At 40.3% G+C, this 26,785-nt stretch overlaps 1 protein-coding gene across 1 annotated transcript in view; it reads right to left on the bottom strand.

Moving 5' to 3' along the window:
- The window catches only part of AHRR (aryl hydrocarbon receptor repressor), a 65,093-nt gene that overhangs the window by 19,999 nt on the left and 18,309 nt on the right, over nucleotides 1-26,785 (bottom strand). The window contains exon 3 of the mRNA XM_065752826.1: nucleotides 5,024-5,124. Within this exon, the coding sequence (XP_065608898.1) occupies nucleotides 5,024-5,124 (101 nt within the window). The remainder of the gene's footprint in view (nucleotides 1-5,023; nucleotides 5,125-26,785) is intronic.

Here is a 26,785-nt window from a genome sequence, read left to right as displayed (position 1 = left end):
TTAATAGTTGTTAACTGAGATGAAAATGCACTGAGACCAAGAGCTCTTTGTGAAAACTTCCTATTTTGGTGGCTACATTTTAAGCCTGCAAATTAAAAGGTGAAGCTGTGTATCATTACCTAACACTTTTATTTTAGAAGGACTGTGCTAAGAAAGAGAGCACCATCAAAAGCTGAAAAGGAATTCGAGAGCAGAATAAATCAAAAAGTCTCTCTCTACCAGCTTCCGACTTCTGAAGTCTGCGCCTTGGTCAGAGCCCTGTGTAACAATTGTGCATTCTGTCTGACTCCCAATCTTCCTTTTCAAGTTTAAATTAAAAAATAACAGGAAGAGTAAAATCTCCTGCTCTCAGACTGAAATTCAACCTAGTGTACCTTTTTCAAGAGCATAGTTTTATCAAGTACTGATTACATAAATCAGTTTGGAAGGAGGAAGTGGAATTACACTAACAAGTTTAAAAAAAATACAGGAAAACAAGTGGGAAAAGGTTTCCTATGTTATTTCCTTAAGCAGGGTGAAGAACAGCACCAATAGGATGTTTTCTAATGTATCATTTTCCAACTCCCTTGGAATGAAACTTGAACTCCAGTTCAAACTGTCAGTAGAGGTCACCTGGAAATACCTTTCTGTGCCAAAAGCGTACATATTACTCTCTGTTCAAAGTAACTATCAGTAATCTTACTGTTTGCAGCCACTTCTGATGTAACTACAGACTTTTAAATAATATGCTTCGAGCTTCCATTGCATTAAATCCTGAATCCTCTACTTAAATTAAAACTCCAACTGACTTTCATTGGTTTTGGTCTGCAGCTCTACACCTGACTATGCTTTCTGTTTTGCACCAGCAACCCATTGCATGCTCAAATGGTGCTGGTTACAAAGCAATACACCACTAGTGATTGCACCACCAGTTGTTTCAACTGCAACTCAAGTCAGCAAAATTCATCTGTCAAATGCCGAAACAAAAGCATACCAACAGAACATGAAAACTCAATTTGCCGTAGAGACTTGGTTAGTTAATATATAGAATGTCAATAATTTTTTCTGCCACTGGTGAAAACTGAAAGGTATTGTCTGTGTTCGGGCAGATCAATGGAAGTCTCTTTCATAGGCACAATGACATCTCAGAGTACCCAGAAGCGACACAGGTCTCCTGAGTTTAGTGTCCCAACAAGCTGAAATGAATAAAGATTGAAGCAGTTACTCACCACCAGCTGTTCCAGAATGGTGGAGAGGGCTGCAGGAAGGTGAAGATGATTCAACTGAAAGGGCAGGTGATTTCTGGCATGAGTGGATGCCAGGCAGGCTTTTGTAAGGGAGCCTGTTATAACTCTATGTAGAGAAAAATAGGCTTTGGGCTCTTTCTTTTCAGCACATGGGTATGTTAAACCTGCAGCCACGCTTTCAGGATGAAATTCAAATTATACCTGAAAGACCCTTGCATTTCTTGCTCTCACAGTGAGCATTTATGGCAAAACAGCTATCAAATTGACTACTTTCTTATTCACCCTCTGTCACTATTTGTTTTTGAAGGTAAATAGTAACTGAGGTATACATAGCTAACTACCTCTGCTCAAGAAGGGTTAATGTATGGTATCCTGAATGAGAAATACCATGACGGTATGATGACTGGCCTCTCTGGTACAGCTATGAACCAGAACATGAGACAAAATCACCAAAATTTGATTTTTGTACTCAGAGGCCTTAGAAGTTGAGGATTCATGGTAGAAATGAAAATGGGCCTTCTCTAAAAGAGCATGAGTTGCCAGTGAATATGGAGACAGCTAAACAGAACAGCTCTGGTCTTTATCAGTATTCATCAGTGAGATAAGCAATGACAGACCCAGGCAGTCTTATTCCATTAGCATCTGCTTAGGAGCTGGACAGATCCTCCAGATTTCATTTTAATACTCGTGACGTTTTGGACGTAAAGTACAATTTTCACACCTGAAAGGAATTACGCCCATATGTTTGGAGACAGAGACATCATAAATCCTATGCTGCAGAAGGAAGCACCACCAAGATTACTCCTTCAGTAGCAAATACTTTTATAATGAGCATGAACGCTGCAGAAGCAGCACTGAGGTGGTCCATAAAGGCAAAGTAAGAATTTTCCTCAGGTGCTGCTCAGTAAATGAACGATATTTATGCAAGAAGCAGTGTCAGTGGTAACGAGAGGGCCACTACCTGATTGCATGACATAGGAAGAACAACCAGAGTGGGCCATCCTCTCAACAGTGGGCATTTAGTTCTTCAGGACAGCACATAACATGGAAATTACACATGTACTTGGGATGTGATATTACCTGCACAACAGCCTCAACTCTGAGCCTGAACCTGAGACTGTGAGAGCAGCATAGCTGGGAAGGAAGAGCAGAAGGTGGCTAACAGCCACAAGATGAGTACCTAGATAACTACTGGTGATTCACTATCATTCTTCCAAGAAACCATTTTATTGTGTTTCTCCACCCCATCATCACATCCTATAAAATCTATATGGATTTACAAACTGGCAAAACAATTTATTCTCCCACTCCCACTGGTTACAGGTTTAGCCCAGTGCTCTTTAAATGTTCAGTAATAGGCTTTAGAAATGGCATGAGACCCTTTTACACCAGAAGGCATGGGGAACAAGGGCTGCAACACCACCTGTCTTGGAAAACATCACAAAAGTACAAAATCATTAATCTTTTACTATAGTCAAACTGTTGGTGTCTGAAGTCTCCAAGGAGAGCAAAAATTGTAAGAATGGAATATACTAAAAAAGACCATTACTAAAATTAGACTTTGGTCATTAGGGCTTTCTTTGACTTCTTCCAAATGAAAACAAAAATTTGGCAAAAAGGACTCTCTTAGAAGTGATCCTTAAAACTTAAAACTCTGGAAGAAATTACCTATTTAGACACCTGCTGTGCTCCACTAAAAAGTCTTTGACAAACTGGTATCATTGTTTATTCCATTATTGCTGATGAAAGCTATTTGATTATAGCTGTAAAAATATCTCTATAAAGTCTTAAATAAAAACACATGTTGTGGCACAGGCCTTTAGAAATATAAAGCATTTTAAACATACTTTGAAGACAACCTAATTTCTTTGTTTTCTTTTAAGCTGAAAGGGGAAGTACTGCATTGATCCAAGGCCTGAGAGGCACAGATAAATTATGTACCAGTAATTAGCATTCTTATTCTTCCATATTCCTGCCTATACATAGAGCAGCGTGATCCTGCACACTAGAACAAAAAAATGCAAAAAAATGCTCTGTTTCTCCATTACTGTTTCAGCTAGGAGCAGTATTACGCACATGTATTTTGGTGACTCGGATTATTCTGGTTTATTTAAAAAAAGGATCTAGGAGAGGTTGCACAGTGCAAGGCGGTGTCATGAAAGGAAAGCAGCATTTGACAGCAGCAAAGCATCTTCTGAGCGCAAGTAAAGTGGCCAGATTCACAAGTCAGTGCATGAAACATAGCAACAACCAGCAAGGCTGTTTGCTTCTTTTCAGAAGGAATCACAAATGCAACCATTTAGTTAAAAGCACGCAGTCCCTAATAACTAACACAGCAAATCTGATGAAATAAGACAAACCCACTCTTCATCACATTCCATGGCATCTGGCTGAGTGAAACTCAGGCCTCAGAGAACATTCTCAGCAAATCCTACGGAAAATTCACCCTTTTATTCTAGGTCAAGCATGCCCATAAAGAGAGCCTGGCAAACACATTCGTAGCAACATGCACTTAATCACCAAGATAGTGATCCATATTAAGTATGATCTAGGACAAAAATCTCCCATGTATTCAAATGAACTCATATACCCTATAGAAATCAAACCATAAGCATAGTCAGTTATATTTGGCACTATGTGAAATAACTGTCAGCATTCTCTCCATGTGTTTGAAGACCCTTAATGATTATAAATTGTGGGTATGTAATATATAACAAACAAAGCATAGTCTAAAAGATAGGAGAACAGAATTTAAAATTATATACTCACCATACTTATCATTAATTGTTTGCCTTGTACTACCTACTCTCTGAGAATGGAAATTTTTGCAAATACCTGACAGCCAAATACCACATTTTGGCACTCACGCTAACTAATCAAACGCCTCTGTGCTACTTGCTTTGAAATGCAAAATTAAAGTCTTGTAAAGTATAAGGAAGAACAAAAGCAGTATGCCAGTTATGATTCCATAGACTTGTACAAGTTATCATATTGGCTCCCATGCAAAAATGGTTTGTTTTTTTTTTTTCTAATAGTATACAGCATCCATTTGCTGAAGGTTATTATTTAATTTACATTTCTCAAGGCTGTCATTGAAATATGATTTTTATTCCATCAATATTATTCTATCCAATACAACTATACATACGCAGTCTTAATCAAAGATGAATTTCCAAGAATCCTCAGGGTATAAATGGCAGAATTACATCACACGTTTAAAATGCAGATGTATCTGCAATGAACCACTGGTTCAGTAGTTCATCGCAGTATTAACTCTTCATCCCGATTAATGGATCCAATTCTCAGTAAAAGTACAGCCCCTTCATTGCACACTGCCAATACAAAGTCGTCTTAAAAGGGACACAAATACATAGAAATAATAACTTCTGCACACATTGCTTCCTTCAGAGCACTGAGTTCAGGAAGTAGAATAAATGAAAACATCCCAGAATAATCTTAGGTCAGATCAGAAACCTGGCAAGCTGGTACCCTCAAAACGTGTGCCAACTACAACACATCTTGGCTTTCACCCTAAGTGACCAAGAACTGTGAGCTGGCCCATGGGACTTCAGGGACAGCCCAGAAGATGTAAGGCTGAGAATGCCCAGCAGACTGAACAGGACAACCATGACTGCCAGCATTGCTCCTGCAAGAAGTGCTCATAAGCGTGATTGATTCCTCAGCAATTCACTCCAGGACCGATGGTCTGTCCCAAAATGCCATGAGGGATTAACCCGCACAGACCAGCATGCAGAAAAAATTACTTAGAGCCCCAAAAGACAGCATTTGTCACTCACCTCCAGCAGAAGTCCACCTTCTTGGACAGCAGTCTTGTTAGATACATTGTCTTCTTTTACTGTTTGACCAACTTGCTTCTTAAAGTGCTTTTCTTGAATGGCTGTTGGAAAGAGTTATTATGAGTTCAGAGTCAAAGGCCACTTGACTAAAAATCTTATTTAGGCACTTAACATGCATTGGACTAATTGGGAGTTACTGTCTTCATGGTCTGGACCTCAGTTACTGACAACTTGCTTTTGTCGTGGGGGAGATAGATACATACATTTTTGGCAGTCCAGATGTTTTTTATATGAAATATCTATCACACTTTTTATTGAACATATTTTTTCCATTACTGTACTCTACATAAAGCAATAGCAAAAACCCACGGGAAAGAAACAAAGAATAGTTAGTAAGTTGTTTTGTTTATAAGAATATGTATTACGAAAACGTAAAGAAATGCTTATGCAGCTCAGAAGACAAGGGACTGAAATTCATTTCTTGTTTTCAGTGCTGACCTCCTTGGCAGCAGATAATTTTCAGTCCACCATACCCTATTCTGAGATGGATTGCTAGATTCATAGGAATCTTCTTAAACTGTTTTGTTTCCCAACAGAAGTTTAAAGTTTGATTTTTACAGGTCTTTTATTACCCAAAATTCATGAACATCACTCAACATAGATTGAAATCACATATATTTGTCCTAATAATAATGAAAACCTTCATGGGAATCAAAATGCCTGGTGACTGCTTTTCCTGCACATGGGTTACGATTACTTGATCTGAAACATCTTTGAATACTCAGATTGTAGTCTTCAATTCAATATATCCCACAGAAAAATCCCCAGAAATACAATCTCATTTCTGAGGATAATAAGAGCATTTCTGAGAACTCTGATGCCACTTGACAGATTGGGCTCTTGGATCCTCTAGGGAGTATGGTTATCATTTATTTTGTAAAAATTAAGGAGTCGACTTCATGCTTACTGCCCACTACAGTGGCACAACTGTCCCAGGCAGCAAGTAGTGATTCAATTTTGAAGGTGTTTTTTTTTCCTTTTCATGGAGAGTGAGAGGAGAAAGAATAGCAGTGAGATTAGCTGCAACATTCAATACATATAGTCTATCCCAGGTAGAAGAGAGCTGACACAGCCTTAGCCAGAGGTGGTTAATAATCCCAAAAAAGGCTGAGACAAACAGAAGCCATTTTTATCAAATCAGAGTAAGAAGAGGAGACAGCAAGCAAGGTTCTAATGTTCCTGGGCATTTGGATAAGTCATGACAACAGATGTTAGATTTTCAGTAGGATATCAAACAGAAAAAATAAAAAGTCTACATTTTTTAATGTCTTCGATTATATTTGTTGCAGGTGAATGTGGATATGACCTAAATGGAATCACTTCCTTTCCAAGAGTCTGTATAAGAGCCGTTCTGTCAGATTGCCCCTCTGCTGTCACACAGCAACAAAATGTTAACAGGATATTGGTGGGAAGGTTCAACCTCTACTGCCACACCACCACCATCTGCCTTTGAAGTCGTGGGCCAACTTAATAAAACAGGAGGCATCACTTTCGGAGCAGCCCTCGTAATTGCAAAAGATCACTTTCTTTTTCCTGCTCAGCCAAGCCTTCTGCTACATCTTCTTCCATAAGAACAGCTGTACAGCTGTCACAGCAGAGTGTTAGACACATGTGGCAGTCATTTATAAAAGCTCAAGCCCTATTCCAGTGGTGTCTTCCAGAATTTTCTCACTCAGAAAAGATGTTTTTGTAGTCAATTCCACAGTGGTTTGCCATCTTCACAAAGGTTAAATGACAAACAGGGAAGGGTGAGAGGAAACCAAGGTTTATTTTTTTTTGACCCGTTCTTTTGGCTGAGTGAAAATTCTACCAGTTCTAACTTCATCGTTACTGGAAACTATTATTGTACCTGACTGAGCAGGCCAGAGCTCCCTGCCTGCTTGTTAGCCTTCAGGCTCACAAACATAGCAGCAGAAGCACAAGAGATGTTTGTTCCGCAGCTTGTCTGGCTAGTATAAATTCCATCTCCAAACGGAAAGTATTTTAATGTTATTTTGCCGGCTAGAGTTACCCGTATGTTAGGCCACACACATCCGTTTCATAACATACTCTACTCGCTGGCCTCAACTGCAAAGAGAACTATTGCACCATCAAAAGCAAATGGCGCCCTCCAGGCCAAGAAGCAGGAGCCCCTTTGACGCAGGCACATTTCCTCCATGCACCTGAGGCCTTGCTTGCTGGTTGCTCTCCATCTGCCTCCCTGCACTGGAAATACTCTGTTAACCCATTCGTCAGGGCAGCAGGGCCTGGCAGGTACAGCAGCAGCCACTCAGAAGACACTGCAGCTAGAGGTAGAAGAACATCACTGGGAGGGCAAAGAGAGAAAGGCAGAACACAGTGCAGATGTCCTGTCTGAAAGAGGAGGAAAGGCAAAATATGGCATGGCATGAAAGAATACTTCAAGATGTTATCTCACTAAGCAGAAAATCAGGGGAAAGAAAGTAGAGCAGCCTCATGATGCTGCTGTCAGCACCAAGTCTCAAATGGGAGAACTGAAGGAATGTACTGGTTACGACTGGTGGCTCAGCAGGGCAGATGTGACCAGGATAAAACATTACATAAAGCTGCAGTTCTCTTGAGCAAAGATTAAGCCCACTATAATGAAAACAAACAAAAACAGAGAATGAAGGAGTACCGTCTCCAGTAGGCAGGGAGGAGTAAGTGGTGGAAAATTAATTTAAAAAAAAAACAAACAAAACAAAAACACAGAAACAGCTAACGATGACTCAGTGACCTGAGGGGAAATATTCTGGCTTGTGGAGTCCCATATATCAAGAATGGGACAAGAAAATACTGATATTGCAGGCAGTATGATGAATGCTGCTGGCTGTAAGAAAAATGGAAAGTTTTAGCCTTACAGAGCTTTGGACTGCTTTCTGCAGCAGAGGCAATTCTTTGGGCCGGACTGCCAGCAGTTGACATAGAGAGCTCACCTACCAGTTTCAAAACCAGCAAACAGAATGAGTAGGAAGCAGGAGCAAGAGAGACCTTTTTCTGAGCACGAATTGTCTAGCCTGCATTTCCAGAATACAAAATAAAACAGAAGATGGAGCTGTTCTGCCAAAGAAGATGAATGAGTATATTGATACCACAAGGGTAATAAACACAAGATACACAAGAAATGGGGCTGACAGTGTTGCAAGGTCATGCAATTGTGAGCATGGTACTATCACAGGCAACATTAAAAAGCCTACATTAAAACACTAGGTCCTACTGAAGGACAACACTGTGAAAATATACAGGACAGGAGAGTAGGGGAGGAAGAGAGAAAAAAGGAAAATGGCCAGAGCAGATTTCCTGAAGATCAGGTCAAAGATCTGAGGATTTTGTCCCAGTTTCTGATGTTAAAGTGATTAAGGAGAGGAAATTGAAAAAAAAGAAAGTTGAATTAGAACTGATAGCTAATTAATGCGGGCAGGGGGAGTCACAAAATCACAAAAAGGGTTATAAGTTTGACTAAATGGAGTACTGGACTGTCTTACACAATGTTGCTGAGCCTTTCACAGCCACACTGTCTCACTGTAAAACCTGAGCTCTTACTGAGACTCCAGTTCTGATAGGGGCAATGCTATCTACATTTACCAAGCAGTTGGCTTCAATATTGGAATACTGTGAAGAACAGAAAAGCTGTCTGACACTTTCAAGTGTAAGGAAGCATCATGAAACCAGCCTTCTCCTTTCCCCCAGAAATAAAAGAACATATGCTCCTTGTGGAATACGCTTTCATTAGGAGGGATGGATATTCCAGGACTCTCATAAAACCTCACTTTTTATACCAACAGGAATACATTCTCTGAAGTGTTTCTGTATCCCTTCCTGCACAAGTACAGACTTCTTTTCTCAGAAAATCAGCAGAGGAACGACCTGCCAAGCTAAGGCCTGTAAAAACCTTAGATGTGCTCAAGCCACACTCCAACGACCCCATGGCTCCCAGTGCTGAGGCTGCCTGCATCCCACAGCTGCACAGGAAGGGCAGTGGAGGGATGCCGTGTCTGATCTTGGCACCATGCCTGGGTTCATATGAGGTGGGAGAAGGGGACACTGCTATATGGGCTCAGAAGGGGGCAGGTTTATCAGTTTCAGTTCTATCTAAGAGGAGTACCTGTGAAACCAGTGATGATGTCCCAGAACACGTTATTTCTTTTAATGGGCAGATCAAAATACTCGAGTTGAACCTTCAGTCTCAGAGATCCCACTTTACTAACACACGTCTTGCTTTTGGTAACTGTTACTCGAAAGGAAGTGAAAACCGGGTCGTTCTTCCTGGATCGCAGAAATGCAGGAAGAATTAGCTATGCATGCTACCCTGAATGCTAAGAAAACAAAACAAAACAAAACACCACAACTAGGAAACACTCCGTCTGAGAAACTTTGTTAAACAAACCTACAGACACGAACCAAAACCTTCTGTTTCCTCTTGCTGTGCTGCGGAGGACAGTGAGTGACAGTAAGGACAGTGCTCTTTCAATACACACTGGATGTTATTTAACGTGTAATATAGAGGAGGTTTCTAATACACTGCTGAGACATACGAAAGGGCCACAGCATTCTGCAGTGCTGCAGCTTGCATAGATGTGCCGGGAGAGGATCTGGCAGCCAAATCACTCCTGTGAACATGGTGCTCAGTCCTGGTGCACAGGCTATCAGAGCACCAGATGCAACTGCACTAGCAACAATGCAAAGTTTCTCTTCCCAACTCAGTGGTTTTCTCAGTCTGCTTCTTCTTAAGAGATGCTTTGAAATCCAACTGCCCTTTGAAGTCTCTCAAGTACAGCATGACATTTATTTAAGGTACAACCCAAACTGTTTTCTTTCCAGATCCCATCCCCTCTCTCTTTGCTCTTGCTTTTCCTGCAAGCCCCGCACGCCTCCCACGCGTGAGGAGCACCAAAATGGGCCCCCCCTCCGGGCTGCCCGGCCACAGCCTTGCGTGACGGGAGCCCGCGGCACGTGGGCGTACGTCGGGCAGGCCGCCATGGCAGCAGGCTGACACCCCAGCCCGGCCAGAGGATCCCGTTTGAAGGGGAGGCAGCGAGGGGGGGGAGGAAGGCCTGGCGCGGAGGCCAGCTGCTGACTAACCCGGCCGCGCTCTCACGCAACCCCGCTGCCTGTCAATCTCCCCTCGCCTCTGACAGAGGCCTGGCGCCCGTTCAAACCCTTGCGTGCAAGCAGGCGGGCCGCCTTACCCTGTGAAGTATTTCATAATAACAACAGCTGTTAAATATTGATGACTCCTGGCAGGCTCTGAATGCTTTTCGTGAAGGTTAAGCCTTCGTGTAATGGAACCTAATTCCTCATTATGCACTGTATCGGATATCTGGAAGTTGCCTAAAAAAAGCAAGAGGGCTTAAAGTACAGAATCAGAACGTAACTCGCCAGCACCAGGGAGCGGGGCAAAAAACAGCGCTGTCAAAGGCGAGGAGAGTTTCTGTGAAGTAGGATCCTTTCACAAACAGCACAAAATGCTACAGCAGCAATGACTGGAACAGTGGGCTTAGCTGTATTCCCCCGGGGTTGTTTTGTGTTTTTATGAATAGCTGCAGATGAAATAAAGTTCGTAAGGCAGCAATCTGACTGTCACTGCTGTCTGTATATGAAAGTACACATGGTAATTATTTTTACAGAAAAAGACTGAAAAGAAGGAGAAAACTGGCGATCCCATAGCCTATCCTCCAGCATCAGTCCAGAGAAGTCTGATTTGCAAGGAGGATTTGTGTCCATCAGGCAACCTGTTGCCCTGGAGGTGCTCAAAGACAGGTTGGATGGGGCCCTGCGCAGCTGGAGCTGGTGGAGGGCAGCCCTGCCCACGGCAATTTAAGAAATGCTGAGAGCTGTTAGGTGTTTTTCATGAAAAGAGCCTGCATATGGAGAGTGCATAGAGAATTAGCTAGTCTTATGATATTTTTTTTAGTGGTTTATGCTATCTATATCTCACAAAACACAATAAACCACATTTTTACTTCATGTTTTTCTGCAGTCTGGGACTGTAACATCTTTCTTATCCCACAGCTTCTGAGCAGTCAGAGGTCCAGAGAAAAACTGTGCCTCTGTGTGCAACCTACTTGTGTGATGCAAGCAACAGACTCAAAATAACTTGTCTAGAAAGCACATCTCCTCTCTGCGGCTCACTGTTGCAAACTTTGTCTTAGTATGACTCAAAAGATGTCTTGCCAAGACAGACACAACCCCAACTATGCATTGGTAAAGATATTTTAGATATTTGTTTGCATTGCCCTGAGTAAATATTTGATTAATCACTTGGTCTGGTAAGCAATATTGGATATAAGACTGCCAAAGAGATGCACTCCTCCTAGATTATCCCCAACTATAAGACTTATTCCAAGTAATTATTTTCCATTTCATCTTTGTTATTCCATTTAATTATCTACCACTTTAAATCCAAAAAATTGATGGTGGGAACCTGCTGATTTATAGATTTGGTCCTAGGGCCTTACATTTATCTCAGAGCTATTTCATTCTTAGTTTGATTAAGCTGTAACACATTAGCTTGTTCTAGTGTGCATTTGCTTGCACACCCTTTTACATCCACAGAAAGAAAACACAATTGGAGTATTCTGTTAAGTTACAAAATGGGTCACAAGCTTGAATCCTAGGCAATCTTAGGTAAGAAATCTGCAATCCACTTGGATAACTTTCACATCAACAGACACAACTGTTATGAAAATTAAGGTGATTTCAACAAATCATTTGCCCTCAAGCTTCTAAGTTACTTGTTCATTAATCTCAATCAAGTTGTGAAGTGTAAGTTTAATACAGGAAAAAATAAATTTAAGAGAATTCTTATGTATTTAGAGAAGGTGTTTAACAGCAATTACAGTTCCAGTGGAAATGGCCTTAGAATGTACAAACAATGTAATTTTATGTTTCTTTTGCTTTAGTTTCAATTTTTCTCTGCACTGCACTATGAAACACTGCATGTTGAGCCAATGTAGAGAGCTGTTTACACTTTACCAAACTCAAGTGAGCCACAGTGTGTTCTGACCTGCCACATCCTGACCATTTGAGAAGGATCTCAGCAAATCTCACTGATCATGACATACACGCATACTCAGAGGTACTGTACTTCAGGACACATTTATTCTATTACCTATTGAGAAGATATCCTGCCAAAGCAACCTGCAAAGTTTCCCAGTTGTTCTTAGTAACTTTTAGTTTTGTAAAACAGCTATTCATCTTTTTCCTTGTCCACAGGTTTAAAAAAGAAAAAAAAAGAAAAAAACAGGGAAAAATAAAAGCTTCTCTATATTCTTCGAATTTGCTTTATGTCTTTATAGTGAAATAACACTTCTTATATGGATCATACTATTTCATAAACCCGAGGCCATTTTTTTACTGGTTTGCTTCTTCCTCTTAAAGCAATTAAGTGATGGACAGTGGGGTACACAGCAGAGACAGCCCCCTTTGACGTACGACTGAAATGCCTACAATTGTTTACTGAGCAAGATTAATTATTGTATTAAACAAACAAACCAAAAATGTCTCCTTTTCTTTTTCAGGAAACAATTTGTTGAAATAAGTTTGAGTCTGAAGTATATTTCAGAAATATGAGACTAGATTTTCTTTATTTTTTTTTCCTGAAAAGACAGCTAAAAGAAAAGTTATATGTGGTCAGAAGTAAGCAACTATAATCTGCTAGAATCTTCTCTACTTTAAAAAATGGAGACTCTATGTGTTGCATCTTATGGAAGAAATGCAATAAAGTCCTCGTGAAATATTTATCTTGAGAATATCAACATTTTTAGTCTTTATCAGCTGCAGAAGATGTGCACCAGTTTACCCTCTTCAATTTAGGTCTACAGTTCAGAACATTTAGTAAATCAGTCCCTGAAGAACAAAATCAAATCAAAGGCCAAGCATGAAAATAAACGCAACTAGGAAAGTGTATGATAAAGTCTCTCTCAACCTTCCTGATTAAATCAATCTGACAATGACTGACTTATGTGAAATTTACATTATCTTTGCTTTCCTTTTTGGATTTGATAACCTCTTTCCAGCCCTGTGTTTGAAACCGGCTATCTCCTGAGCTTTCACTCTTCAATTTGTGCAGCTTTTATAACATTCTTGTCCCTTTATAATTTCATTTGCACCACTCTGCATGGAAAGGCACAGACTAAATTCATACCTGCTATCTCCAAGAGGGAATTTAAGTCAGTATCTCTTAGAAGAGAGTTGAAAGAGCATATGTCAGTAGGGCAGTATATCACCCAAGAGACTGTTTAAAAATAGCCAAAGCAGAAGATCTGGAGAGGATAAAGGAAACCTTTAAGATGAAATAAACATTGCATCTAAAATATTCAAGCTGAGACCTTAGTGCACAGGATGTGCATATGTTACCCAGAAAACCAAATCTGGCTTCATCAGATTCGGAGTTAGAATTATCATAAGAGCAATTCCTATCTGCCTTATATAGCAGCCATACTGTATCCAATATTAAAGGCAAAGGCAGGGGCACACTTGCTTTCCAGTGTACTTTAAATAAGCAAACAGACTTGAGAATCTCCACCTTTAAATCAGAGACTGCAGCACTCTGCTGCACAAACCCTGATGAATATACATCACCGAATATAGCACTCACTTTCTAAGGCAGAGCTGCTTTGCTTTGTCTTCCTTGCTGTCTTTTGTGACTGTCATGATGAGACTGACTGGAATGAAGAGCTACCTTTAGAGGTTATATGGACTTACAGGTGGGAAAAATATGCCTGAGAGGGGCTCCTCAACCTCTAGCTTTTCTCCTCAAAGACATGATAGAAAGTGCTGAGATGAGATAAAGGCAAATGAAATACCAGGAACAGTTATCTGAAAGTTTTAGGAATAATTTTAGAATCATTTTTCAGGATAGTTTTCAAACACTGAACAATATCCCAGGAGTTCTTAGAATACTGAAAAAAAATAGTAAAATGAGAATCTCACCTACAAGTTAAGAATGAAGTGGAAGCCAACAAGAAGTCAAAAATCGAAGTGTCAGAATACTAAATTGGTAATGCTGCAATCCCCGCATAAGCTGAATGTGTTTTTATACACATTAATATTTTAAGACAGGCATTTAAAGTCTAGTCCTGTAAAGCTATCCAAACAGATGGACCTTGCTCCCAACTGGAATCACTTGCAAGTCAGAGGGACTGTAGGGAAAGCATTTCGGTTTGTTCAAAAAGAAATTCCTTTGCAGAACAGGAACCTTCTGCAGAAGTAGAAAATACATCATGTGTTCAGTTACTACAAGAACCCTCCTTTTTCACTTCCTCGACACCATTTTGCTTTGCCTCTTTTCACAGGCAGGTTCCATGCTCAGAAAGAAGATCCTCAGCAGACCCTAAAGACCCAAAGCAGGCAAGGAATGGGCTTAGGTATTCATTCTGTTAACACTAGAGAAATTAAATAAAAATCCGTAGACCCTAAATCAACGGCCAAAATTAGAACCTTCAACATTTCTAAGCATAATGAAAAATAGTACTTTTAAAAAAGGCAGAAAGGGCAAGATCTGAAAGCTCTAGGAAAGTAAAATGTAGTCCTGCTTTGATTTGCTTTTTGATTTTTAAAAACAGAATTCTTAGATGTAAAATTGAAATCCAGCCACACAGTTCTTATCAGACCCGTCCCAGAGAAGACAAGGAACAGGCAAACAATGTTTTCAGAAACAAAGTTCTAGCTAATAAAATATAACCCTTTCTCCAGTTTCAACTCTTGTGCATGTTTGTCACTGACTTGAACAGGCAAGTCGGAGTCCCGTGAAGGTGTCTGCTGCCTAAACTCACAGTGAGAAACAGAAGAAATAATAACTATTCCTTATGGGAATAAGCAAACTTGTGTCCCTCCCATGAAATAAGTGAGACTGTTGCCTCAGCTTTTAAGAAAATGATATTTAAACACAACTGTCACCAAACAATCAATGATATGAATAGTACGCATAAAGAGAATTATGATACATATGGTACTTCGCATGTTCCTCCTTATTCTGTCAAAGTCTTCTGAATGAAATTGGTAATATCCTACATACTGACTCACCAGATCTGTTTTACATGCATTATCTAACACAAAAACCACCTTATGCAGGTTTTCATCAGTTACAATGTGATTTCCACAGGATGTACACAGATTCTGCCAGAATCAGTCCAGTAACTGTGAGACATAACTTATCAGCACTATGCTAAGGAAAATACGGAATGGTTTAAGGCAGAAAATGAACACTGCAGATTGCAAAGAGCAAAATCAAAGATGCTTTTGCACATAGTCTCTAATGCTATGAAAATTAAATGAAGAAAATCTGTACTGTAGACCCAAATTTGTTTCTGACCTGCATAGTTTTAAGAGGAATTGCTAAAGCCTAGGTGCCTGAACACTGCATCTCAAAGAGACTCTCTCGGTGGTGAGCAAGCCTTTTTCCTCCTGCCAGGGCAGAGCTGCAGGGAGGAGGCTCATTTGTGCATTGCCGGTCTCACAGGCAGCAGAGCTCTATTCCTCTGATCAAGAGATCACTTTCATAACCACTTTTCTGAGGTCACAAATGAGTCTGCTGCAGTCACGCAATCCCTTGCCTACCAGAGTTTACTATAACAATACAGGTTCATGAAAACCTTTTAAAGAGGCAGCACATCCTTTTCGCCAACGCAGATGTACAGCACACACATGATATCATGTGGGCTGAACTGAAACACATAGTGGGGCTGTTATATTTCAGTTCAAGCAGGGGAAAAAATGTATGGTTTGGAGTTTTATCTGGGTGGAATAACGTCCCCTAGGTAAAATTAAAAAAAAATAATAAGATAAAATAGTTTTAGAATTCTTCAGAAGTACATGGGCACTTTTTTCAAACATTTATTCAGCCCGTTCCTTTTTTATTATCTTGAAGGTCTGTGTCTGCCAACCATGTGCTACCGTGAATTATGCTAATTAAGATATTTAAAAGCCATGGTAAACAGTGAAGCAAGCATTACATTAAATAAACAACAGATATGATTGCTCTGAATTAAATATTTGCTGCTGCAGAGTTAGAAGCAGCAATGACACAGAAGCATACCATCAGGAAATGGGCTTACAATCAAAAATTTGCTCAAAAGCAATACTATGAGAATACAGCAAGTACTGCTTAGAGTGTACTTCTAGGACAGAAAAGCCTATTTTATATTTTAACTGAGAGTGTCCCACAAATGACCAACACACTAATCTGTGTGTGAAAAGCCACGTAGCTGTTAGTTGGAATGATCTTTAGCAATGGGGGTGGGGGAAACATAAATGTAAAAAATTAAAACTCTTTTTCCTGCTATGGTAAGTCAATTCTACCCAATGAATGGAGGTTGGCCTATTTTCACATCCAGTTACCACTACGGAAATAACAGTTGTTCCTTCATGAAATATTTCCATTAATGTACTCCATTTAACTGAAGTAAAGTTTTCAAAAGCTTCTAAACTACTTTGGAGTCTGTGATATAAGAAATGAAGTTGGACATATCTCTTACTGACTTTTGTGAGGATTAGTATATGCACACATTTCACCTACAGATAGCACAGGCTTGCCCAAACCAGCTTTGTAATCCAGCTTAAATAAGTAACAATAGCAATGAGGGCACGGCACTGAGCCCGCGAAAGACTCGTGTATGGGCTGGGATGAGTCGTGTGCACACTGCATTTCAAGATCATTGCTATAATTAGCCATGTCAGACAGATTAAAGTCTGTTCAAATATACATACACCTTCTACAGTCAGCTTCAGGGACTTCAGAGATGTGCCCAGTGTTGGTGTAGGGCCCTTTGCTTTGTCCAGCGAGATTCAGGCTTGACTTTGATACACATCTTCATTCAGCACTGGGAGAAGTCCCCTCCCACCAACACTACAGTCTGCAGTTTACACAAAAGATGACCCTATGGTATAGCTTTGATATGCCTCCTGAAAATCATCCTCGCCTCTGCTCCGGGCCTTGCCTATGTTTATGGATGGGAATTAGGCTGGAAACTGGGCAGGGAACAGTGGGGCTTCTGCTTATGCAGCCCACCATCAAGAAGCTGGGGCATTCCATGAGGGGAAAGTCAGGGCGTGAGGCAGGCTCGGACGCGTGTTGCTCAGACAACGTGCTACTGGAGGTGGTGAGATCTATAAACGGAATGCGATCTATAAACGGAGGGTGCTGAGAGCCTCAAGAGTGACCTCAGGGGTAACAGGATTGGTGCAGACAACGCTGAAGGCATTTCTGAAAACAGACCATGGCTTCTAAATTTTCTGAAACTTTTGAAGAGGTTGCCCTAAGTCTTGCGTTTCTGATTTGTTCCAATTCAGTACTACAGCTTCCCATGGAAAGGAAAATTATATAAGGTCAACTTGTGCCTAAAAAAAGAGATGTGGCTTTGCCCCTCTTTATAAAATTTGGCTAAACCACAAGTTAATCCAAGATGAAATAGCCCTGGATAATAATGTTAAGTATTTAATTAACACAGTAATTTTTCCTTCGTAGCTATGTAAAGAGATCCATGAGAACACTGTTGTTTTACTTTACCTTTACAAACAAATGTTACTGTTCTTCTGGAGGGCGACGGCAAAGAAATCCTTGGTAACAGCAGCAATGAGCATCCGTATTGGTATTTCAACAGCTGTAGAATACTTGCTGCTCAGTGCCACTGCAGCAAAGCTGGTACCAAACAGTTCTGTACTACTGACAGTTCTTTTTGGATTCCTTACTATATGAAAATGAAATATTTGCAATCTTTTTCAAGAACATGACCTCTTACATTCAACTGCAGACAACTGTTCTAATTTCCAAGATATAAGAAGGAGTCTAATGCATGTCCCCAAATGCCATTGGACCTACGATTCTAGAGAAAGAATTGGTCAATGATTTAGTATAGTGAAATCAGGAAAAACAACAACTCTGTTATGTCAGCTTCCAAATAACTACTGCAACCTTCCCTCGTTCCCTTTGCAGCTCTGCAAAGACACATCTGACAGCCAAAAGATCCGTACATCACCTTTATACATAAGAGAACATGAAGGCAGCGTTTTGAAATAGCTGCAAGTCCCTTTTTTTAAGTCCTTTTGTGAAATTTATTTCATTTGAAAGTTATCCAGAGAAATGTAATCCAACTCACTTAAACTTCAGCTAATAAACTAAAATCGAACGATTTCAGATTAGGGTAGTACAAATCGTTATTTAATACATAAATTGACTTTAAATGGATACTAAGAGATATTCTTTCATTAGAAATAAGTTTAAGCACTGTGAGAAATTACAGTAATTACAATCAAGCTTCAGGGATTTCTGAGTAACTCAGTTACAAAAATTACATCAAGCATGCTAAGGAGAAAGCTGCTACCCTCATCCCCTTCCTGCTGCCCCGATATCCTATATATATATGGTGCACAGCTACCTTCCTCTTGTAGCCCAGAGCTTTCCAGACATCTGCTTTTTCTAACAGTGGAGACAATGGTGTTCTTCTGCAACAACATAAATGAAGTTCTAGCATCGATAGGAATGCTGAAAGATATCCTCAGTATCCAAGTAGTAGGCAGGTTAAAGAGGGCAGAAATAGTGCAGCTGTGGAAAGAAGTTTAAGGCAAGTATGGATTTCGCTGCAACTGCGCCTTTCACATGTGGCAGGGCAGACAGTGTGTCTTAGCACTGCATGGCCTTTGTTTGGTGCATGAAACAGGAAAAGCTGGAGTGCCTGGATATAGCGCTCCGCAACAAGCAGGATCGGGGGCAGGCTGGGAACGGGGCGGCTGGAGCATTCTTATGTCTAATGCATTTTCCACTGCCCAGATGTTCCACAGTTGCCATTAGTTGTGAGACATTGGACGTGCCAGTCCCTGAGGGTGTTCTGACCCCTGGGAAGCGCTAAGGAGGCCCAGGCCTGTCCAGCATCAAGGAGGCACAAAGGTATTTTGAGGCACTGATCATCTCTTCCCCCACACAGCCGCTCTGCCAAGTTTAGCTGTGGTGCAGGAATTCAGCTGTGGTACAAGATTAATTTTGTACTTTAACCCAATGCGCCAAAATACCATCTGAGACCAACATGTAGTTAATTGCTATGAGAACAAAACTTTGAATTTCCTGACCTATTCAAAGTTTGAATTTCCCATTAATTGCACATTCCCATCCTCACAGATGGTATACAGGACGTAGTTTCAAAACTCCCTGCATTGGAGCATATGCAAAGAGAATGCGATGAGCTGGACTGCACAGCCCTGAAAACCTGCTCTTTATTCACAGAATGGTAAGCTTCTAAGCAAACGTACTGACGTGCCTATGCAACCCCCCTTTCATGCAGCTAATCCTTCTGATGGAAACTCTTGCACCAAAGCTATCGCTGCATGGGGAGCTGGAAAAGCGCTGGTGAGCAGAGCTGACTCATCAGCTGACTAGCCCACAACATGAGCCACAAAGGACCAAGAATGCTGGTGGTGGCATGAAGCGTGTGGGTGGGAGCAAGGAATAAGCAATCATCTGGCAGCCTAATGCAATAGGGAGGGTTGACAATGATTATTTATTCCCCCCTCCCGCCCTAAGGCTTCAGCCCTCTGCTGCAGTGATTCTCACCATCTTGACGCTGTGGTAGGGCTCTATGCAGGGGAGGGAATGAAAGGTACATCCCCTGTAGCCCATGCGATGAAAGCATCAGCTGGCTATCTGAGCTCACCACGCCCTGACCACAGAGAGTAAAAGGCCCTCGTGGAGGATAATGGAAAAGAGGTTTGCCCGGCCCTTCTTTCACCCAAGAGATGAGAACAATGTATTACTAGCAAAAAAAGAAAGCGCTGCTTTCCCACCAAAGTCTTAGTTGAGTGTAAGAAACCGGAATAGATGGAGACCTAGTTTTGTAATGGCAGAGGGCAGATGTAAGAAAAAGCTTAGAGAAGTGAGGAACACAGAGAAGGAAAACGCTGTAGCAAATATAGGAAAGAGGGAAAGCAAACTATGGAGAAAACAAGAAAATCTACAGGTGCGGAAGATACAAAAAAGAAACACTTAAAAAGAGGTGTGATGATGTATCTCTAGGAAAGACTGCTAGAGTTACATAGGTGGAAAATATTTCTTGAAGAAGTCAGAAGAAAACAGATTAACAAACTGCAGACAATAAAACAGGGAAGGAAAGACACCAAGGTGAACAGTAAAAGCAAACTCTGGAAAAATAAAATCGGCAGATTTAATTAAAAGCTTGATACACAAATACACTGATACAATCTTCCAAATTGACCATGTGTATCTATCCCACTGCTTCTACTTTAATCTGAGATCACTTTTCAGAACTCTTCCCCTCCAGCAGCTTGCTAATCTGGCAGCAGTACAGCTGCCCGTTTTGACTAGCAAAAACCCTCTTCAGCCAAATTACTGACATTGTGAAGGTGCATGCTCACTCACTCCTCCACTGCTTCACTGTTCTCAGTGACATTTTTCTTTTATTTGTAAAAATACAATTAAATTCCAGCAATGCATTTTCAAAACACCAAATCAGATTCTGATGGCCTGAATTGTATTAGCCACTAATGCCAGCCAGGTAAAACAACAAAGAATTAAAGACTTGATAATCGTCTTTATGTTTCCTTTCCATTCAAACCTGCTGTTTTCTGTGAATCAGCTTTTTGCCCAAATTTTGCCTACAGTTGGACTTCCCCAACAGATTGCCTCAGTGGGAAGAAGGCTATAGCTTCTCACTGTCTTCCTCATCCTTGGAAAGTTTCCGTTCCATTTCCCAGTCTTCACCACAGGCATTTCAAAGCACGTGATTATACAGCTTAACAGTCTTCCCCAATACGTTTCTCACTTGCTGCTGTACCTACATCATTTAGCAAGAGAGCAGTGGAGAGTTCCCATTCCACCTTACTTACTGAAGCGAAACTAAGCTGGTTGAATATTTTATTCAGAGATTCAGAAGCAGGAATATTTGCTGAAGCTAGAATATTTCAAGTAAGCACATCAATCCCAGTCTGGACATTGCAACTTGACCTGACTAGAGAGAGAAAATAGAGAAACAACAAAGCAACCTCTCTTCACCCAGTGACTTCCTGAAATTTAGTGCCACTGCAGTTCTAATCTCGCTTCTGGCCTCGTTCTTCCAGATACGACTGTCTGGGTAACACTACTGCTTTTAAAGAGTATCACTACCCATTACCACCGTGATACTTAAAAGGTGAGATTGCAAAGCAAACCTTTGAATTGACATTACCTTTGTTTTCCAAGCTATAAGTTTCCAGGAAGGAATGTAGGATCATTGTCCCCAAACAATATGGTATTTATTACCACATTTATTAAATATTTCTAACGTGCTTGTTAGCATCAATAAGAATGAAGACTGAGTATCACATTGTGTAATTCTTTCAAACTCTCTGCCATGTCACTAAGTGTATATTTGGCTCACAAGAAAGATCACTTCCCTTAAAATGATACACAGAGCTATATTGTTTGATATAGTGTTTGATTATTATACGGTTCTGATGGTTCCAAGGATGTGTTGAAAACAGCCAATTCCTGCTAAACAGTTATTTTAAAGCACTCAGCACTTCGCATGACTGAGCCTTTGATAACTATTAAAGTAATTCCTGTAATTTTAAGCACCTTTGATTTCCACATACAAATATATTTTTTTTCAAGACATACAACCTTTTTCTACATGGAGCAATGTTTATTAAGACATAAAAAGAAGAAATGGAGGTTCATTTTTTCCCACTATTGTCTTAGCCATCATCATAACATATTGGCATCTTTTCCACATAAATCCTTACATTCATCAGTTCAAGATCTATCTAGGTTAGATTGCTTGTCCCCTGAGGAAATGTTTTCATAAAACATTATTTATTGGGCTGTTTCCCCTTACAAGGTTTATAGAGGCCATTTGATGGCAAAGTATCATTTTAAAAAATTATTTGGAACAAAATATGAGTCTTTGTGACAAGCTTTCAGTAACACTGATATGCAACATCGTGCTAACACATTGCTGGTACAGATACTGAAACCTTAGGGAATATTTCAGATTAATACAAGGGCCATATATGTTCTGGAGTTATACAATTAGTGAAGTGAATATGAAGTCATGAGTGGATCAGAGAAAGGAAACCTAAAATATATTGAGGTTTGATTTAGATCTTATTTTTCCTTGCTTTCAGTCCTCTCAGCTTCTTTCAGCTGTTTCCAATGTGTCAGTAGCCAATTCACTGCAGATTCAGAGGTAAATGGGAATAGCTGTAACTTTATTTATTATAATAAAAGCTACAGCCCGATATTTACCTCCAATACATACTTTCAATTATATATATTCCATACAGATTTAAAAAGGGAATGCATTGAAGATATTTCAATGGAGTCTTAGGGATGTGGTAAATCTGTGTGAACTGTTCTCAACAAGACTGTTATATGGCATCAAACCTTCATGAAAGAAATTATGAGCTTCTTTGAAGGAAGTTTTAAAGTCTATTTGCATCTTCTCTTAGCAAACCTTTAATTCAGTTTACTGATATGCATTCTGCTTCCACTTCTACAGATGTAAAGATTTTATAGAAATTATCACTTGTCTTCCCTACATGACTGTACTACAACTGTAGTCAAATTAATACTGGACTTATAAAGGAAAATCTGCTATGCCTTATCTAAAAAGTATTTAATTTAATGGTGATGAATGTTCAGAGCACAAATATGTTACTGCTGCATTAGATAGAGAGGAAAAGCACCTGTGTCAGACAGATGGGATTTTCTTTCAAAAACATTAAAAATAAACTAGACCAAATTTAAGAAAGAAAAACAAGTACTTTCTAGTAATCCAATGAGTCAAACTGTTGGTCCAGTTACAGAGCAAAATGAGATTAGATTTGCAGAAATTGTTCCTCTGTCCAAACCAGGTCTCATCCAAAGTTTTAGGATTTCCAAGCATCTAGGTAAGATATAGTCACAGTCTGGAAAGACAGCTGTCTTACACAGAAACAGCCATATAAACCCTGTGATAAATTATTAACTTTTGGGTTTGACTATACCATTAATTTATTTATTTACTTTTGTACTTCTATAAATCTGCCAGCCATCTGCAGCTTTGCTCATAACAAAACTGCTGTGCTGTAAGAACTAGTGAGTAATCCAGGCATTATTTCAGGAAGGGTATTTCATCCTTAAAGGGCAACACAATGAAGGCGATGGATGGCTGTAGGAGACAGAATCAAAGACACAAAAAGAGGAGAGAAGGCTGTTTAGTAGGCATGGTTTATTACAGCTACATGTAATAGGCAAGGATTATTATCTAGTGAGAAATGGTTATTACAACTACATGGCCTTGATGGGAAAAAGCTGGACATAGAGATGCCCACAGAGGCAGAAGAGCATGTTGTTCATCAGAGAAATGGGCAAGAAAGAGATGATACTAGTTATAAATTCTGTGGAGCACCCAGTGATATCAGGAAGGCCTGTGATACCAAGGTTACAAACGAAACAGAATACAAGATCTGGACAATAGTCTCTGTATTGTGTTTGGAAATGAAGTTACAGTCAGAGACAGTGGAGGAAGGCAATATGTTCACAAGGTATGGAGTCAAGATGGAGAGAGGGCAAAGCATAGGTGCTGCAAGGGCCCTGAGAGTGTCCCCTGGAGTCTGGACTTGAGCTCCAGTTCTCACCACCTCACAGCTGTGCTTGGGCCTTGTTATGGATAACACCGAGCCCCGAATTCTGACCTGTGGGCCGATATCCCGGCCTCAGCCCATCCTCAAGGAAGTGGCTGGTGCCTGTGGCTGTGGCTGGCAGCCCTCCTGGCTGCCCTGCTCCTTCCTGGTCTGGTGGGACACTGCCTGGCTGACAGGCTCTGTCCTGATTGGTCACACAGAGACTCTCATCCTTTCGGGAACAGCCAGTCCCCCTAGCACCTTTACGGGGTGTTCTGACAGCAGATGTTTGGCTGGTAGTGGTGTTGGTCACCATATATACAGGGATTTAGAACAAAATCCCTTGGATTTTGGAAGGAAGAACCAATCTTGCCCATAGGAAGCCCTCGAAGATGCAGTAGATTGTTTTGGAAGTTATATAAAGAGAAGGACAGAAAGGCATGAACTGATGAGACTTGATTCTTCTCCTAGATTGTGGAGACTAGTTAGAACATGAAAAATCAATTATTAAAGTATTCCTGAGAAAAAGTGCCTTCCTTCTACGTGAAGACAGAGCAAATGTCTCAAATTACTATCCAGAGACATCACCACTGAGCATTGCATGACAAAAGAGTTCCCAGACATTGACACATATGTTCTAAAGTAGTAACTGAGTTAACCAGGGCTATCTAGCTGAATTCTGGTGAGGTGTTTTGCTTATTTTTAGTGTTTAATTTCATTTGCTCATTTTAAACTCCAAGCACAGATTGCAAATAAAAACATGTACCCTTATTACATTCAAAAAAGTTAAAAAAAATACTACCAGTTAACAAAACTAAAAATGAATTTATTGGAGACTAAATAAAACCTTGAAAAGACGTAATTTATTACAAAAAAAAAAAAAAAAAAAGGAACAGTTGAACAACTAAGGGCACTTAGCCTTGCTCTCTTCCATGTTTTGGTACCCTCTTGTCTTCGGCTGGAGTAATTCCAGTAGATTTTCAGAGCTATTAGAGATGGAAATACATTTAGCACCACAGAATAAAAAGCTGGTCACTCACTGACATACCTAGTCTAAGTCGTCAGGAAACAGGAGATGAAGGCAACACAGAGAATCAGGGGGAAAAAATGCAAAAAAAAACCCAAAGAGACAATACTGATGCACATGATAGGCAATTGTCTCAGAGCTTCAACAGCCTAAGAATTATCAGAACTTTGGGGAGCAGAAAGTTTCTTTAAATAAAACTCTTGAAAGTAGATCATAAGACATATCTACGTGTGCTTAAGGGGGAGAAACAACGTAGTATTTATTTGAAAACCTAGTAAGTAGAAGATGGAATCCAATTAAGGAATTGGCTATTAATCTTTGTCTTCTTCCTTCTTGCTGAAGCTCTACCTTTCTTACCTCCCTACCCCTCCCACATTTAAGACAATCAGTAAACCTCTCTTTACACATGACTTGGTCTTTATTAGGCATGAAGTCCAGTTGAAAAGATAAGGAAAAGAGTTGATAAGAAAAGCTTAAAGCTATCATGTCTACTCTTGACATATTTTGCATCTTCCATATTTTCCCTGCTACTACGCCTACTTTCATCTTGAGATTGCATCTCATGAACTTCTCAGGGTCTCAGCAATCGGCCACCATGAATTGCTAGTGAGACATGTAAGAAACATCTAGAACTGACTGTATAAAGGCACTACAAAGTCAAGAAGCAGAAAAACAGTTTCGAAATGCAATATTTTTTTTTAATCTTAGAAAGGAAGCGCTGTTTCAGATTTACATCTGAGTGGCAGGCTCTTAATTCAAGATATTAATGGATTAGCCCTCCCAGAAGTTGCAATAGAAACAATTTCTGAATATACTTAATGCTACTTTTGAAGAGGGGTCTCCAAAGCCTATGACACTAAGTGAGATACAGTTCTCACCCACCTCCATCCACAATATCTAGCAAATGGTGTTAAGACGGCTTGCTGAATTTTGCTTAGTAACATGATAAATGACAAGGAACACTAAAGCAGGGAGGAACCTATATGCAGTGGAACGTGTATTCTAGCTTGGTCTGAGCCTATGCTCCCATCTTTTCATCTGCATGGATCACAAGTGTCACCTTGAAGTCTGCCCTGGCATAGCCAAGATATCTATAAAGACACAAAAGAGCAAAGTTACCTGATCTGGCAAGAACCAGAGAGTATTATCTGCACCGGACATGCACAGAGCATAGCACAAAGATCTCTGAGCTAGATTGAAGGGTGTGGGCACACAGCATTTTATGCTGCTACAGTGAGCTTGAAAAAAGTGTTAGCTACGGGATGGTAAGGCATGTATTGGGAGTAAGCTGTGCCTCTCAGGAAAGTCAATTCATGTGCACGTATCCCCAAAGCTACTCTGCTTCTTGCTGAAGGACACAGACCAACCCTGTCACCTGTATTATTTCAGAGTTCTCTGCAGAGAGCTTCACATAGCATTATAAGCCAAAAGTGATGCAGTAGCAGAGTGAGGAGAGAAACCAGGAAGGCAGTCTCCCACACTGTTCTCTAGCCTAAAACTATTTGTCCTATTCATCTTCAAAGCCCTTTGCAATTATATTATGCCAAGATAAACTCCTTATTCTGTTGGATAAGAGGTATTGTCTTTCCTTAAAACATATCTGTGTTCAAAATTAGAAACAAAGTAAATCACTTTCTTGACAGTAAAGAAACACGTTTCCTCTCAGAAGCGGTAATCACTCCTGATACTGAGAACAAGCATAAATCAAGCCAAAGTTCATGCCTGCGGGAATGCTTTCCCCCCTCCCACCCACTGCAGTAGCAATGAGGGCAAAATTGTTAGTGACTTCTACCACTGCAATTGCTAGCAACTTCTGGACTGAAAGTATAATCTTTACTATAGTGAAACGCAAAATCTTGCTTCCATATTCAAAGAAAACTTGGGCTGCAGTTGAACTGACTTACACTAGGTTCTTAGTCTTCAACATCAAAACACAATTTAACTCAAGAAAATGAGGTCACAGGAAGCCTGCTCATTGTAGTATAGGGTAAAAAAATTTGATCCACGGGACGCTAGGAGTGTATCTCAGTGGCTGGTTCCAGGCTGGGCCAAGGAAGCTCTTAGCTGCAGAGGACAGACTGAGCAAGAAC

The sequence above is a fragment of the Cyrtonyx montezumae genome, unplaced genomic scaffold (genome assembly GCF_038088225.1).
Source record: "Cyrtonyx montezumae isolate F1298 unplaced genomic scaffold, pur_monq_1.0 scaffold_8, whole genome shotgun sequence".
Lineage (NCBI taxonomy): Eukaryota > Metazoa > Chordata > Aves > Galliformes > Odontophoridae > Cyrtonyx > Cyrtonyx montezumae.
This window is presented reverse-complemented; position numbering and strand designations above follow the sequence as displayed.